Consider the following 17,406-nt stretch of genomic DNA (forward strand, 5'->3'; position numbering starts at 1 on the left):
CGCATCAGCGCTACCTCGCTGGTAGAGGATGTGTGGATCACGTGTTTGCATTATAGAATGTGTATGAGAAAAACTTAGAAAAACATACTACACATACATACCTACACACACTATCTATAACATCATTGTCTCTCTATGAAAGTGTAGAGTGTCCACAACCATGGATTATGTATAACATATCCTTCATATTGCATCGATTCTCCTTTGAGAAATAACGCTCATATGTAGATCTACATATACGACGCCGAGGTTGACACCACACGATCATGGACATATCTGGTAGAGAAAGCTTTGACCCAGCATGTTACACATCCGTGAGGTGACACAATGGAGACACAAGTGGTAGTCCTCGTACTCAGACAGTGAGATCATCCAGCGATCCGTCTCTGTGAAGTCGTAAAAACGAAAATTAAACCCGAGACAGATTTTACTCCAGTCTTACCATTACTTTTTAAATCCCTCAGCAAAGACGGAGTGGAGGGTCTCATCTAACATTACGCCACGTACGTCTAAAGTTAATCGAGAAGCTTCCCACTCCTCACTGAGGACTAGATAAACCCATGCCATATCTAGGAACTCTGCAATGACCGTGACTTTAATATCAAAGGGCAGTATCAGGAGCCCTGACCACCGTGTTGCCTCACAGCACGGTCAGTCTTTTCCCCTTCATGAAGTACTACATATAAGCACCTAAAATGTAAATAATCGTAAACTGAAGCTCTATTTCATATGTATATATTTGCTTATCGACACTAATGATGGAACTTTGCCTCGACATATAGTAACCCCAGCCTCTCTCTCTCTCTCTCTCTCTCTCTCTCAACAGGTTGGCTGGAGATACATCTATAAACCACCCCGTCGCTTGTAGCAAGTCATCCTCACTATACCACATCCTCGCTATACCACATCCTCACCATACAACATCCTCACCATACCACATCCTCACCGTACCACATTCTCACTATACCATATCCTTACTATACAACATCCTCACCGTACCACATCCTCACTGTACCACACCCTCATTGTACCATATCCTCACTAAACCATCTCGTCATTATGCCACACCCTTACTGTACCACATCCTCACTATACCATCTCCTCATTATGATACACCCCTTTCTGTACCATATCCTCACTATACCATCTCATCACTAAACCACATCCTCACTGTACCACACCATCACCGTACCACATCCTCACTATACCATCTCCTCATTATAACACACCCTTACTGTATCACATCCTCACTATACCATCTCCTCATTATAACACACTCTTACTGTACCATATCCTCACTATACCATCTCTCTCAACAGGTTTGCTGGAGATACATCTAAAAACCTCCCCGTCGTTTGTAGCAAGTCATCCTCACTATACCACATCCTCACTATACCACATCCTCACCATACCACATCCTCACCATACCACATCCTCACCATACCATATACTTACTATACCACATCCTCATAATATCACATCTTCTTCGTACCACATCCTCACTGTACCACACAATCATTGTACCACATCCTCACTAAACCATCTCGTCATTATGCCATATCCTTACTGTACGACATCCTCAATATACCATCTCCTCATTATAACACACCTTTACTCTACCATATCCTCACTATACCATCTCCTCAACCACATCCTCACTGTACCACACCCTCACTGTACCACATCCTCACTATGCCATCTCCTCATTATAACAGACCCTTAATGTACCACATCCTCACTATACCATCTCCTCATTATAACAGACCCTTACTGTACCACATCCTCACTATACCATCTCCTCACTAAACCACATCTTTACTGTACCAAACGCTCACTGTACCACATCCTTACTATACCATCTCCTCTTTATAACACACCCTTACTGTACCCCATCCTCATTATACCATCTCCCATTATAACACACCCTTACTGTATCATATCCTCACTATACCATCTCCTCACTATAAAATATCCTCACTATACCCTATCGTCACTATACAACGTCCGGACACACTTTCCTACAAAGGACGTACTTTAACTTTGATATCGTTTGCCTTTCTCTTCCCATAAGATACTCAGGTTTTTAAGTTGGATTTGAAAATGAATAAATTAGTACGTATTACTATCATCACCCTTATCCTGGGGTTGTCTCTCCTTGCCGTGATCTTTACTGCGAACTGGTTGCTGCTGGCGGAGCAGGAGAGGCTCTCGTCCCTCCTGCAGGCGCGACACAAGGATTCCTATTCAGTATCAATACCTCTTCTGGGCACATTCATACCCAAGCCCTTGGAGCTTCCGAGGGTGCCAAACCCAGACGTGAACGCTCTCTTCGTTCTCCCTCAAACACTGAAGGACGTGCTCGCCTTACGGAAGATGGTGTACCAGCCCGAGGCCCTCACCTTCGTCGACCGCCTGAAGGTCTTCCTGTATCACTGCAGTCTTTCACTCTTGGTGGTGCCTGTAGTGGTGCTGGTAGTGTTGGGGCTCTTAATCCTGGGACTGTGCATCCTGTACCGTTACAAGAATATCCTGACGGGACTCTGGAGGAGACTTAAGGGGCTCCTTCTCCGGGCATTGTGCATTCTGCGGGAAAACGTATTCCGTCGCAGAACTGAGCAAGCTCAGTGCGTGCACAAGAATATCCTGATGGGACTCTGGAGGAGACTTAAGGGGCTCCTTCTCCGGGCATTGTGCATTCTGCGGGAAAACGTATTCCGTCGCAGAACTGAGCAAGCTCAGTGCGAGCACAAGAATCTCCTGAGTGGCCTCTGGAGGAGACCCCAGCTGTCGTCCAGGATCATAAGATACATACTCGTTGCGTGCACCGTGGGCTTCATGCTTTTCCTGGTTTTGCCGCATAATACGTTGGCTTTCAGGGTAGACGAATTCTATTTGATGGTCGTCTATATAATAGTTGAACTATTCCCAGAAGCCCCAGACACTTCAGAAGACTCTACTGAAACTGTTGTAGACTCTCCAGAAGATAATGCTCCTGAAGTTGAAGACACTCCAGATGATGCTCCTGAAGTTGTTGACACTCCAGATGATGCTCCTGAAGTTGTTGACACTCCAGAAGATGATTCTTCTGAAGTTGAAGACACTTCAGATGATGCTCCTGAAGTTGAAGACACTCCAGAGGATGATGCTCCTGAAGTTGTCGAAGACACTCCAGAAGATGATGCTCCTGAAGTTGTCGAGGACACTCCAGAAGATGATGCTCCTGAAGTTGTCGAAGACACTCCAGAAGATGATGCTCCTGAAGTTGTCGAAGACACTCCAGAAGATGATGCTCCTGAAGTTGTCGAAGACACTCCAGAAGATGATGCTGATGTAGTTGTCGAAGACACTCCAGAAGATGATGCTCCTGAAGTTGTCGAAGACACTCCAGAAGATGATGCTCCTGAAGTTGTCGAAGACCCTCCAGAAGATGATGCTTCTGTAGTTGTCAAAGACACTCCAGAAGATATATCTTCTGTAGCTGTCCAAGACATTCCAGAAGATGATGCTTCAGTAGTTGTCGAAGACACACCAGAAGATGATGCTGATGTAGTTGTCGAAGACGCTCCAGAAGATGATGCTCCTGAAGTTGTCGAAGACACTCCAGAAGATGATACTTCTGTTCAGGGTGATAGGAGCAACAGGAAGACTCCAGCTCAGAGTAGTAAGAAGACCAGAAGTCGTAGGAATAAGATCAGACCTCGTAGGAAGAAGAGTACTCCAGCTCAGGGTTCTGGCGATAGGGATTCTCCAGTTCGGGAGTCTGGTAAGAACAGAACCCCAGCGAAGGACTCAAACACCTACGAGGCTGGTAATAATAACTTCAGGCGAGATAGGAGGTGGTTGGAGTTTTTGGAAATGCCAACTGAAGAGAGAGAGTTTGTCCAGAAGGAAACCCCATCTATTGAGGACGAATATGGTATTAAGATTAAGTTCCCCAAGAGAAGGAACTATATCATCCTGCAAGGAGGACGTCAAGCTGTCAGTCAGGCTTGCCTAAAACTACAGCGTCTGGTGGACCTGTCTCGGCCCAGCGGTGTCGACCTCCTCGCGGAAGTGAACAATACCTCGTACAGGGTTCGTCCTAACAGAATTTGGCCATGTGGGAACGTCTTACGAAGGGTGAATGTTGACCCCAGTCTTCATGGTGTAGTTATTGGTAGATCGGGGCAAACCGTGCAGGGCATTAGAAATAAGTATTGTGTTGACATTTACGTGCCCGGGAAGGCAGAGGAGTACAAGACAATCGATATTGTCGGACAAAGTAAAGATGTGCAGGCGGCCAAGAAGGAGGTGCTGCAGCTCATTAGACAAAGCACCAGGCGTTCCTCCAGAATGTACGGCAACTTTCTGAGGCGCTCCACCCAGTCCTATGAAAGAACGTCCAGGAGGAGGGGGCCTAAGGCTGTGTCTGGTGATGTAGCCGAAGAGGTGAAGTCTGAAGTTGTGACTGATGATGTAGCCGAAGAGGTGGAGTCTGAAGTTGTGACTGATGATGTAGCCGAAGAGGTGGAGTCTGAAGTTGTGACTGATGATGTAGCCGAAGAGGTGGAGTCTGAAGTTGTGACTGATGATGTAGCCGAAGAGGTGGAGTCTGAAGTTGTGACTGATGATGTAGCCGAAGAGGTGGAGTCTGAAGTTGTGACTGATGATGTAGCCGAAGAGGTGAAGTCTGAAGTTGTGACTGATGATGTAGCCGAAGAGGTGGAGTCTGAAGTTGTGACTGATGATGTAGCCGAAGAGGTGGAGTCTGAAGTTGTGACTGATGATGTAGCCGAAGAGGTGGAGTCTGAAGTTGTGACTGATGATGTAGCCGAAGAGGTGGAGTCTGAAGTTGTGACTGATGATGTAGCCGAAGAGGTGGAGTCTGAAGTTGTGACTGATGATGTAGCCGAAGAGGTGGAGTCTGAAGTTGTGACTGATGATGTAGCCGAAGAGGTGGAGTCTGAAGTTGTGACTGATGATGTAGCCGAAGAGGTGGAGTCTGAAGTTGTGACTGATGATGTAGCCGAAGAGGTGGAGTCTGAAGTTGTGACTGATGATGTAGCCGAAGAGGTGGAGTCTGAAGTTGTGACTGATGATGTAGCCGAAGAGGTGGAGTCTGAAGTTGTGACTGATGATGTAGCCGAAGAGGTGGAGTCTGAAGTTGTGACTGATGATGTAGCCGAAGAGGTGAAGTCTGAAGTTGCGACTGATGATGTAGCCGAAGAGGTGAAGTTTGAAGTTGTAGCTTCTGGTGATGACTGGCGAGAGGATACGGAGGGGTTCTGGCGTCTTGATGATGTAGCCGAAGAGGTGAAGTCTGAAGTTGTGACTGATGATGTAGCCGAAGAGGTGGAGTCTGAAGTTGTGACTGATGATGTAGCCGAAGAGGTGGAGTCTGAAGTTGTGACTGATGATGTAGCCGAAGAGGTGGAGTCTGAAGTTGTGACTGATGATGTAGCCGAAGAGGTGGAGTCTGAAGTTGTGACTGATGATGTAGCCGAAGAGGTGGAGTCTGAAGTTGTGACTGATGATGTAGCCGAAGAGGTGAAGTCTGAAGTTGCGACTGATGATGTAGCCGAAGAGGTGAAGTTTGAAGTTGTAGCTTCTGGTGATGACTGGCGAGAGGATACGGAGGGGTTCTGGCGTCTTGATGATGTAGCCGAAGAGGTGAAGTCTGAAGTTGTGACTGATGATGTAGCCGAAGAGGTGGAGTCTGAAGTTGTGACTGATGATGTAGCCGAAGAGGTGGAGTCTGAAGTTGTGACTGATGATGTAGCCGAAGAGGTGGAGTCTGAAGTTGTGACTGATGATGTAGCCGAAGAGGTGGAGTCTGAAGTTGTGACTGATGATGTAGCCGAAGAGGTGGAGTCTGAAGTTGTGACTGATGATGTAGCCGAAGAGGTGGAGTCTGAAGTTGTGACTGATGATGTAGCCGAAGAGGTGGAGTCTGAAGTTGTGACTGATGATGTAGCCGAAGAGGTGGAGTCTGAAGTTGTGACTGATGATGTAGCCGAAGAGGTGGAGTCTGAAGTTGTGACTGATGATGTAGCCGAAGAGGTGGAGTCTGAAGTTGTGACTGATGATGTAGCCGAAGAGGTGGAGTCTGAAGTTGTGACTGATGATGTAGCCGAAGAGGTGGAGTCTGAAGTTGTGACTGATGATGTAGCCGAAGAGGTGAAGTCTGAAGTTGCGACTGATGATGTAGCCGAAAAGGTGAAGTTTGAAGTTGTAGCTTCTGGTGATGACTGGCGAGAGGATACGGAGGGGTTCTGGCGTCTTGATGATGTAGCCGAAGAGGTGAAGTCTGAAGTTGTGACTGATGATGTAGCCGAAAAGGTGAAGTTTGAAGTTGTAGCTTCTGGTGATGACTGGCGAGAGGATACGGAGGGGTTCTGGCGTCTTGATGATGTAGCCGAAGAGGTGAAGTCTGAAGTTGTGACTGATGATATCGTCGAAAAGGTGAAGTTTGAAGTTGTAGCTTCTGGTGATGACTGGCGAGAGGATACGGGGGTGTTCTGGCGTCTTGTTGATGTAGGCGAAGAGGTGAAGTCTGAAGTTGTAGCTTCTGGTGATGACTGGCGAGAGGATACGGAGGGGTTCTGGCGTGTTGACTGAAGAGCCTGAAGGCTGTGGAGTCTGATGATCCAGCTCCCCAGGCAACACTGCCACCATCCCTTTCCCCAGCACTATTGCCACCATCCCCTTTCGGGCAACATTGCCACCATCCTCTTCCCTGGCATCACTGCTATCACACATCTCCTCCACCCTGCCTGATGTTCATCGTCCTCTTGTCTGCTTTGGCGCATCTTACCCGCTGAGCACATCACTTGAGGCCCAGGTACACGTGGCTCCCGTCTCCCTTCCCATGATAAATGAGCAGATAAATATTTTATCATTTTATATTTTCAAATGATATAATATTAGTATTACTATCTTTTTGGTGTACGTAAGGGGGATTATCCAAGTTAGTCACTCCTTTGATTCATCTTTACGAGGTGCTTCCATGCATTTCATGACATATCTATCCTCCAGAGACCTTCCCTGGTCATGCAATTTTTTTTTATTTTTGGACAAAAATAAACAAAAGAAGGTAAAATATTTCTAACTTCCCCAACCCCCCACCCTTCCCTCGGCAAACATCTTTTTCTCATGAATTTTTGAATCATTTACTGTCTTAAGAAAATATACCAAACTTTATTTACGATCCCATCTTGAGAATACAGTATTATATAGAATGTGAATTAAAACTTTTATATACTATTTCAAAATTCTATATTTGCGATGGATAGAAATGTATTTGTTCTGCATAAATGTTATGAACTTGGATTACATCTGTAAACACACACACACACACACACACACAGGCAACCTTGGAAAAGAGAACAGAGAAGTGACCAGACACAACCTTTTTGATTTTCTAAAACCAGTCGATGGTATGAAGAGCAAACAGTTCGAATGAACGTAATCAAAAAACTTGATCAAAAAGATATAAAATGAGGTACTTTTCATAGCGTGAATGATGGCTGAATGAAATGATTGATTGAAGGTATGGTTGATGCAGACAGAATACATAGATTTCAGAAGTTATATGATAGCAGAGGATGTTAAAGTGAGAGGTCCCCATGAGTGCAAAACTCCTTATCCGTTCACCTATTTACACACACACACGCACACACACACACACACACACACACAGAGCAATGTTGGGTGAGCCGTTTCCTGCGTCAGCGCTACCTCGCTGGTAGAGGATGTGTGGATCAGGTGTTTGCATAGGATCTTGATGGTGCTCACTAAGACTTCATCATCATCATCATTTAAGAGGTCGAGGTGAGATTATCTAGAATGATAGCTGACCGTACCATCATCAGCGAGCTTGACCTTTGTTTGTGATGCTACAGGCATGCTGAATGCTTGATACCTGCTTTACCATACAAAGGAATTCATACAGTAACGGACAGATGGATCCTTTTATGGATATTTGTGATAGTAGAAGATATCAGATACTCATACATTAGTGTGGTAAAAGTTCATAGACTATGGTATTTTCTCCCCCACATAATTGTACTCATTTATTCAAACCCCCACTTGCCCTCTTTTTCATCCCCTGAACTTTTATCTTGTACACTTCCTCATCACTTGCACTCCTTCCCTCGCAAAATAATGACTGTATGACAAGGTCCATAACTGACGGGAATAACGTCACACCTTGAGCTGCTGCCCTGGGCTATAGCCTACTTGATCTACTTGGATATCCGGCTCAGGGTATCGAGCAGATATCAGTACGTTTTCATGTTGCACGGTAGTCCTTCTGACTCCCCAGCTCCCCGTATATCACTGAAAATAGTATATCCAGTCAGCATCATGAAATTGATATGTAAGCAATATGCGAATTATAGATATCAACGATTGTTTCATTTCTACTATTATATTTTTCCTTTATGCTTTATTCACGTCATTTTCTGCATCTTTTCCGTTTCTACTTATACGAGAGAATATTGGAAGCAGATCTTCAGCCATCCTTCCCCAGTCAAGCTAAAAATATCGTTCAGAAGGAGTTGTGTTGTGAAGGGAATCTGCGGAGTAACTTGAGCCAGACGAGGCAACACCAGGTCGGCTGCCGCTAATGGTTCCCCGCCCAAGTCATAAAAGAAAACGTCATGCGTGTAATGTGGCGAGTCAGGTTTGTTTACATGCCTTACTTGAGGGTCCTACTGCCTGATGGCTGAGATAGCTTCCACCAAAGTGTCTGGAGATCTGGCAATATTGCATCTTTTCAGGATACATAAAAACCAGAGCATTTTTTTTTTTTTTTGAAGTGTACGAGGGTAGTTATTCTTATTTCAATGGGAGCGCGTCTGCCAATGTGGGCGAGAGACCTTCCTTTAGGTCCACCAGAAAATCACGCCATATATCCTCACCAAAGTAATTCTTTCCAGGAGGAATCAATCTTCCCTGACTTGTGGTTGTAGAATCTCTATGAATTTCATGACAGAAAATTCATGGGCTTTAGAATTATAATCACTGGTGTCTTACTGATCTGTGATATGACTTTCCTTTCTTTTTCAACTGGAATCAACTTAAAGACTTGATCCGTTTGTTTTACGTCGCAAAGTCGGTCTTCTCACCTTCTTTTATAAGTATTACTTTGGGTTTTGCTCCCGAGGGCTGGCTGCTTGTGTGCCCCCATCACCAGCTGGACCATGCAATAATCGGCAAGCCGCTTCGTCACACGATTACTGTGAACCCATTGGTACTAAAGGGTGGGCCGTTTGAATAACTGTGTCCTTTCCTACACATCAAAGTTTTGGAACTCTGTCCTCTCATGTCTTTCCCAGTAACTATGGCCTGGCACACCTTAAAAAGACAGGGTTTTCACTACCTCCAAAATTCGAAAATACTATTTCTTGTATTTTCTTTTTCCTTTTCATAATCCTATCTATATTTCAAATAAGGTCCGGCCTTGATGTGGACTTTGGTCCATGACTGGAGCGTTCAACGCAAAAAGAAAAAAAGTCTACCATTATGACTTGAAAGAACATCTTCGTCAACTGGCTCAGAGCCTCAGTACCCACACCGAAGTAGTCTCCTTGCTACATTATCATTACCATTACTGCCACAACCACCACCATCGTCACTATCATTCCCTATCACCACTATCACGAGCAACATCATCAACCACCACATCACCACTCCTCCTACCAACCAACCTATCCAGACCAGAGCACCCCCATCCTACCAGGATGTGACAAGCCCTTGAACACACGGCCTCGCTGCTCCTGAGTCAACTGAGTGTTTGATACTTTTTTTCGCAGAAGTTTCAAGTTTGCAGATTCTCTTTCATGACGTTCGTCAGTGTCCTCCAGAAGTCCTCATCCCGATGAAGCAGAAGCCTGAGGGTTTAGACCCAGAGGCTATGCATGTGTGGCTTGATCGATCCGTGGACCACGCCAGTTGGGTAGCTGAGGCGGGCGTTCTGACTGTGTCTCCGTTACTACCGCTATCCAGCGGGGTGCCTCAAGGGGGTAACGGTAGACCTTTACCCCTCTATGTATATATCAGTCTGTTTGGTTCTCTCTCTCTCTCTCTCTCTCTCTCTCTCTCTCTCTCTCTCTCTCTCTCTCTCTCTCTCTCTCTCTCATGTATATATATAGATTGATAGATAGATAAATAGAAAGATAGATAGATAGATAAGTAGAGAGATAGATAGATATTCATAGGAGAAAGAATATTGACGTTATTTGAGCCTGCTGAATTATATGAAAATTTCACAGACTTTTCTTTGAAATACAATTTTTTTCTTTCTTTTCTTACCTCAGTAATCCAGGTGTTTTCGTTCTTTTCTTCTCTCACTAACAGCGTCGTTAGGAGTCAATGATCTATTGCTGTTTGAATTCCTTTGTACTCCCGAGTACAACTGCCACTCACACGAGCCGGAACGCACAAATCTCCCTTCAGATGTTCAAAACTATTGAAGTCTAAAATACACTCTGTGTCCTGTAGCTGGCCTGCAATATCTGGAGTGTTACAATAGCCATAGGATTTCAAGCATCCAGGTACTAGCTACTGTGTTCTGAAGAACATATCTCTGCTGGTGTCACGTATAACAGCGTTGATCCTGTCTATATGACGTTCTCCACGTATGTGTTGTCGCCCGAGAGAGTCAGTTCGTATTTTTCTTGAATATACCTATCTAAGATTAGTAAAAGATCATAACATTTGTATGACTCATGGTGATAATATTTTCTTTATAAGTACATGACTAAAGAGATATACATTTCATGTGATAATCCATTAGCCTGTACGCAGGTGCTCAAGGAGAGGCTAGAGACCAGTGGTGTTCACTACAAAACTTGTAAAGAGCAACTGGAGCAATAAACAGTTTCTGTCGATCCGCAACTGCATTGTAAGAACGTACAAATAGAGAATTCCACATACGATTACGACTTACAATATCTATACATACGATCATGTTATTTACAATACACATACGATCATATCACTTACAATGTATATACATACGATCATGCTACTTACAATATCTATATTTGCGATTATTACTTATAGTATCTCATATTGAATTACTTATCATTTTTCTTTGTCATCTCTCTCTTTCGGGCCGCAGGAGAGACAAGCCCGGGCCGCATGCGGCCCGCGGGCCGCTCTGTCATAGACGCTCAAGAAATCCAGTATGTAAACATTAAGAAGAGTCTCTCACTTTCCGCGATCGAGAAGATTTTCCGCTCATCAGCAGAGGATAGTAAACTCAAGGCTTGTCATGCTGCCAGACACCTTCTCTCTCATAAAACTTTACTGCAAATTGAGTTAACATTTATGAGGCGTGATGTGTGCCTGAAATTTTGTTGAACATCTTACTGCTGCCGTGGTCATTGTCTCCGTTTGCAGCCTACTGGGACATGCAGTACACACGACACTCGTCAGACATGAGTTCGTAAGGGGATAGACAGAGTGTGTACATAATCTCATGTCCTCACAAAACTTCAGCAGTTACTTCATAAAAGTTGAAAGTACTCACAGTCCTAATAGCGGTGATACTTAGAGTCGACTTGTAGATATTCTATGAAAAAAAAATCATTCGTTAATCGAAGGTAACTTGGAGACAATGATTGAATTCCACAAACACTGATCGATTTTTCATCGCTTGTATATGTAAGGTGATGATCAGAACTGATCGCTCGCTACCTCATAACGGTCCTGTGAGGTTCATGGATGACGGGGGCAAGACAAGGCAAAGCCACCACCTCAGCTGGGTCGTGGATGCATCCAATCATGGTAACGCTATGGAAATACTCACACACACACACACACACACACACACACACACACGCACATACAAGCGCTTGTGCATGATGGATTGGAGAGGGGAACTTTGGTGTGGGGTCGTGTATACAGGGAGAGGGCTGGTGGTGCTGGGAGACTGAGGAGAGGTGAGAGAGAGCGGGCTATGTGGCAGGAGGCAGCGCCACCTCCCCCCCCTCACACTTCATCTGTTTTATTCCTCCAATAACCCCTGCGGTCTCGCTCTCTCTCTCTCTCTCTCTCTCTCTCTCTCTCTCTCTCTCTCTCTCTCTCTCTCTCTCTCTCTCTCTCTCTCTCTCTCTCTCCTTTGGTATCTACTTCTCGCCAGTTTATTCGCACTCATTAAGTCCATCTTTATCGCCTCTCTTCCCCTCCCTAATCCGGCCATTTACGATCCTCTCCCTCTATCTCCCTTCTTCTCCTTCATAACCCCTGCTTGTCTTCCTCCTTTTGTCTTGATTTTTTTTTCTTTGCGTCCTCCCTCTCCGTCCCCTTTAGCTTTCATCTCTTTCTATAAGCTGTTCTTCATGCACTCACTCATTTGCATGTGTGTGGAATGCTCGCTCTCCAGCTCCCTTAAAACAATAAGATATTCAAGATTCTACACGATTACTTTTCTCTTATTTAATTATTTTTTCAGGTGGTTCTTATTCAGGATCAGTGGATCTTTAGTTACCTTTTCAATTATCTTTGTTTCATTAACGGTTCAGACACATAGACACATGGATATACAAGAACACATTTAACACACGTCTCCACCACACTACCACCGCACTCCCTCCTCACAACGTTATTCCCCCTCACATCAACACTTCACTTACGACCGTCCTCTTACACTTCAGGCAACACATTTCTACTACACTATCTCCAACTCAACGGGTTCAACACCCCTCCATCTCTCCACCACCTCACTTACGGCAGTCTCCACTACATCTCCTCATCGAGCATGAATATGATGGGAATCAGTCCTCTGGTTACTTAGGGTGAGGCCGACCACACCACACACACCAGGAACATCTGCCCATGAACTGTCACATTTGATGATTTAGAACACCTCTTGAAGGTTGGCTCAAGAGGAAGAGAAAGAAATGCTTTTACCATCTCTGGAGAGGAAGATTAAGCTGAGTAGAATGCAACAGGAAGCTCCGAAAAGGCACTGGCTACTCAAGCAGTTACCTTCTTGCAACTGGGTGTCATAGTCGCGTCAAATATTTCCTTCAAACTCCATCCAAAAATGTTTTCTATCTCGAAATTCAAAGCTAGAAAGATACCAGCGATATACAAGGCCCATAAAGTCAGGTTCTGACTCAACAGTAAAATACGAGGTTCTCCAGAGAGGTAGCAAGCACGCTCTAGGGGTGTTGCCCCCGTGGCTGATGGCAACGGCAAACCCTGTGGGGCGGCCCTTCAGCGCGGTAGGAATATGTACACCACCACCATTCCCTTGCGTGGGCCATGGACACGCTCCACAGAAATCTATTTTGCCTCTGGGACGAGACCTCGTGTCTGGTAATGGATGTAGCCTACCGCAGCGTGAGAGAGGTGGTGGGAAGCGGAGAGGAGCATGAGAGGGAGGCGCTGAGGAGAGAGGAGCCAAATACCAGGATAGAGGGGACAGGTCACTAATGGATGTGGCCTATGGTGGGATGAGAGGAAGTAGGAGGGTGGAAGAATTAAGAAAGAGAGGGTGGCAGAGGAGCTGAATTGCTAGATAGTGAGGATAGGGGAGCGGACAGGTAACAGGAATAGCTAAGAATAAGATAGGAAAATACAGACTACAGAAGTAGACAAGAACAAAGAAGAAAAAGGTGGCTTTCAGAAGACAGGTATCTTTAGAGGAACTTAGAAAGAAAAACTATTCTTGGTATAGAGGACGTGATCAATCCTTTTGCTTCACTGTGAACAATGACGTTTAGAAAGTTGCAAGACATAGAAACGTCGAGAGATAAGTATCCACGAGTATAGAACTCCCTTCCCGTACATTTGAAATCTATGAGTACACACGTTCACGTAAGCACATTGACAGACCCAATTACCTTTAGCAAAAAGAAAGCTTTAGTTTTATCCAAGTTTTTTACTTTCTTCTATATTTTTGTCTTAGAATCAAGGGGGAAACCATACCTTCACAAAATATACAGGATTAGAAACTGACGTACCATATCAAAACAAAAATCTAAGACAATGTAGGTCTGTAGGATCCAAAATGTAATCACACAGGCATTGCTCAGGACAATCACTGACATGGTATATAAACGCCATATACAAACCTCCAAACTCCTTCCCAAGGCTTCGCTTATCTTCTTCCTCCACCTCCCTTCTCAGTGTGTGGAAAACAATTTCTCTACTCTGGTAATGGGTCGACGTCATTAATATAACTGCATTATTCCTGAGAGGAGAAAATGAAAACTATTAGGGTGATGGTGGTGGTGGCGTAAAATTAATTCTGTTTACAGATGGGAACTGTGCAGTAGCTAGGGGGAAGGAGGTTGCCAGAGGCCTCCAGCCGTGGCAACTGTACTGCTTCCAGTAGTTCATACCAATATATCGTCAGAAAACGATAGACGATAAGCAGATAGATAGATGTTAAGGGCAGATGCTTACCCTCAAGGCAAGAGAGCTAGAGGTCGAGTGGAGTAAACACAGAACAATAGTAAACGAACAGGTTTCCAAGGTGACCAGCACATTGCATTAAGTGGAGTGTTAGCGAGAGCCAATCGTCCATGAAGGTTTCCTATCCACTACCGGAGGCATTCGAGAGCTCACCTCACCGTCGGCTGAACCTGTGGGTTACGTCAGACACTGAGGGATTCAAGGGCACTCCATGAGTGAATACAGAGTATGTGAGCGAGATTATAGAGACTTGGAAACACTTCTCAATTCCGAACACGATGTAGTTAAGAAGAAAATGGAAAATCTGTCAGGAAAATAAGGAATATTTTCGATTCAGAAGGTGGAATCATACCAACATAAGGTAGACTCTAGGAAAGCAATGTGGCTTATACACACAAGAATATTCGAACACGAAAGATGAATAGCGAGAAAATTCTCTCATAAGGGAAAAAAGGCATTGAATATAGAATTTACTGCAAGAAAACTACAGAAAAGTTGGTTTCCTCTGTAATACCGCTTCTGGGATGGTCAGCATCAACAGACATTTTATTGCTGTGATCAGTAAGACTTCCGCATAGAAGATGGCGGAATTCAATGCTCATCATTCTCTCTATAAGTCCAGGGAATTGAGGTCGTGTTACGTATACGATCCTGCACCTTTACGCAAGACGATGCTTTCTTGTTTGCCATACTTGATGATGCGTTTGGATTCTCTCTATTGGGGAGGAGAAGCTGGATATAATATCGTTATTTTCCTTAGCGTTAAGAATTAACTCAAGAACTTGGCATTCACTCTATTAAGGAGTCTCTGCAATAACTTTGACTCATGGGACAAATCTCCACATATAAACCTCAGACTCCAAGAGTTCTTCTTTGTATGTGTACCTCAGCCTTCTTTCTGATAAGTTATGCATAAACATGTGCAGCCAGAATACAAGGGTCAATTCTGACTTCCTTCGCGACAGAACAAAACATAGCTTGTTGGGAAATGTTCGAACCACTCCTCCCAACCTTTACGTACATGGTTCGAAGCTTAGGAGAGTGTCATCCATCGGGGGGTTCGAAGCTTAGGAGAGTGTCATCCATCGGGAGGTTCGAAGCTTAGGAGAGTGTCATCCATCGGGAGGTTCGAAGCTTAGGAGAGTGTCATCCATCGGGAGGTTCGAAGCTTAGGAGAGTGTCATCCATCGAGAGGTTCGAAGCTTAGGAGAGTGTCATCCATCGGGAGGTTCGAGGCTTAGGAGAGTGTCATCCATCGGGGGCGATAATCTTCATGCTCCAGGAGTCCATCCATATCTTATCATTCCTCAGATTATTACGACCAACCTCATTTACCTGAGTATCTAACAAAATTATAGAATCAATCTATTTTGAAAGACCTTGTGTGTCGCAGCATCCTTGATCAGTCTTCCCACTCAGTCCTTTTTCGAAGCTTTGGGTATGAGCGCTGATCACTCATGCACTTCCAGCCTTTGGAGATCTGCCACTTTTACTCGTGTAAGCGAGAGCGAAGCCGTAGCCATGACACACTTCATCGTTGATGGTAAGATATTGTCTTAGTTCGATCTCTTTCCTGCTAACAAGACACTGCAACTGACCAGGAAAATAAAGATTTAGTAAATACGAGAAGGTAAATCATAACTGGAAGTGTAGTGAGAAGAGCTTCATGGCAAACTTTTGTTGAAGACAAGACAAAGATGAAATACGACAATATATCAATTGGAAAGTTATCATACAGCAGAGACGATGCGTCAACAGCATGTGGTTCAGAGTAGCCCCAAACTACACAGGTGATATATTTTTCATAAATATAACCTTGTTACCAGAAGCCGCGAATCTGCAAATGCCAGACACATATGCATATACACTTTTGATGCCGATAGCAAATCTACATGAATTGTTTTCATGTCAACTCTTTTCTAGACATTAGTAGAGCAACCGTGGTTAGCAAAATTCTAATATGTTAGCAGAGTCTCAAAATCATGATTATGTGTAATGAATAGTGTTTGTGTTTTCAGGAATTATATTCAAGTATTTTCAAACAATATTCTGGTTTCTAACCTAATTTTCATATCTGATTTTGACAAACTAGTTCTCTCGTTGTTGCTAATGATCTGTTCTCAGACTCACAACGAACAGCAGTGTGTTAACTGCTGTCTCTGTGGTTACATGACCCAGCAAGATCATCATAATCGTCCCACACTAGGTAGAAAATCATGTATGTGATGGACAGAATCTTTCATATCATCTTCTATCATTTCTATCTTACTTTCATCATTATTTCTACTAATGAAACAATGGTCTAATGACATCATTGATCTACTCATTTCCTTGAAAGTCGAAAGACGCTTTCCTTCACACAGAGTAGCAGAGAATTTCACTTAATTGTGTGTTAATGGATCGATAAATTCTCTCTTACTGACCAATACACGGTGTATAGCAGATACAACGCTACCACATGCAAACAGTTTTTCCACATGATATCTCCATTCCATTAAAAAGATAAAACGTATTTGATTAACGCCGTAGAGACATCTCGTACAGCATTTGATTACTATATGCTATATAATTATTGATTACTATATGCTATATAATCATATACTTATTTCTCTGATTGGAGATGATCTTGACGAGGGCCTTTCGTTTGCCCGTACTCTGCCGTGGATGTGCAGTATACCTTCCCTACGGTTCTGAAGTTCCTGTAGTGTGTTAGCAACGGCCTTAATATGTGGCAGTGTCGGCCTTAGTGGGTGGCAACAGAGGCCTTTGTGGGTGGCAATGGTGGCCTTAGTGAGTGGTGGTAGCGGTGGTCTTACTGGATGGCAGATGAGGCCAGAATGGGTGGTAGTGGATTGGCCCCCACGGACAGCAGGTCCTGTAGACAAAGGGATGTGGGAAGTTGTGGGAAGATAAGAAAAGGAGACAGAGAAGCGAACAATAGAAGATATTGCAAGGACTGAAAAAAGAATAAGAGAAAATGAGGGTGATATGGAAAAA

General features: G+C 44.2%; 1 protein-coding gene across 9 annotated transcripts; it reads left to right on the forward strand.

Moving 5' to 3' along the window:
- Nucleotides 1-1,388: 1,388 nt before the first annotated feature.
- Nucleotides 1,389-6,740, forward strand: LOC139750152 (uncharacterized). 9 transcript variants are annotated; one of them, XM_071664480.1, is made up of 3 exons: nucleotides 1,389-5,649; nucleotides 6,157-6,402; nucleotides 6,442-6,740. In XM_071664480.1, the coding sequence occupies exons 1-3, from the start codon at nucleotides 2,101-2,103 to the stop codon at nucleotides 6,595-6,597; spliced, it is 3,951 nt and encodes a 1,316-aa protein (XP_071520581.1). In that variant the 5' UTR covers nucleotides 1,389-2,100; the 3' UTR covers nucleotides 6,598-6,740. The 9 variants fall into 9 exon arrangements, with proteins under 9 accessions (XP_071520581.1, XP_071520582.1, XP_071520583.1 ...); XM_071664481.1 differs by having other exon boundaries at nucleotides 6,526-6,740; XM_071664482.1 differs by having other exon boundaries at nucleotides 6,157-6,318; nucleotides 6,526-6,740.
- Nucleotides 6,741-17,406: the final 10,666 nt, after the last annotated feature.

This window comes from Panulirus ornatus, chromosome 9 (assembly GCF_036320965.1).
Source record: "Panulirus ornatus isolate Po-2019 chromosome 9, ASM3632096v1, whole genome shotgun sequence".
Classification (NCBI taxonomy): domain Eukaryota; kingdom Metazoa; phylum Arthropoda; class Malacostraca; order Decapoda; family Palinuridae; genus Panulirus; species Panulirus ornatus.

Excerpts from the sequence above, each read along its gene's own strand:
- LOC139750152 (XM_071664478.1), top strand. The coding sequence starts at position 2,101 with ATGAATAAATTAGTACGTATTACTATCATCACCCTTATCCTGGGGTTG. Across the intron at positions 5,650-6,156 it reads TTGATGATGTAGCCGAAGAG|GTGAAGTCTGAAGTTGCGAC; the intron begins GTGAAGTCTGAA and ends GTAGCCGAAGAG.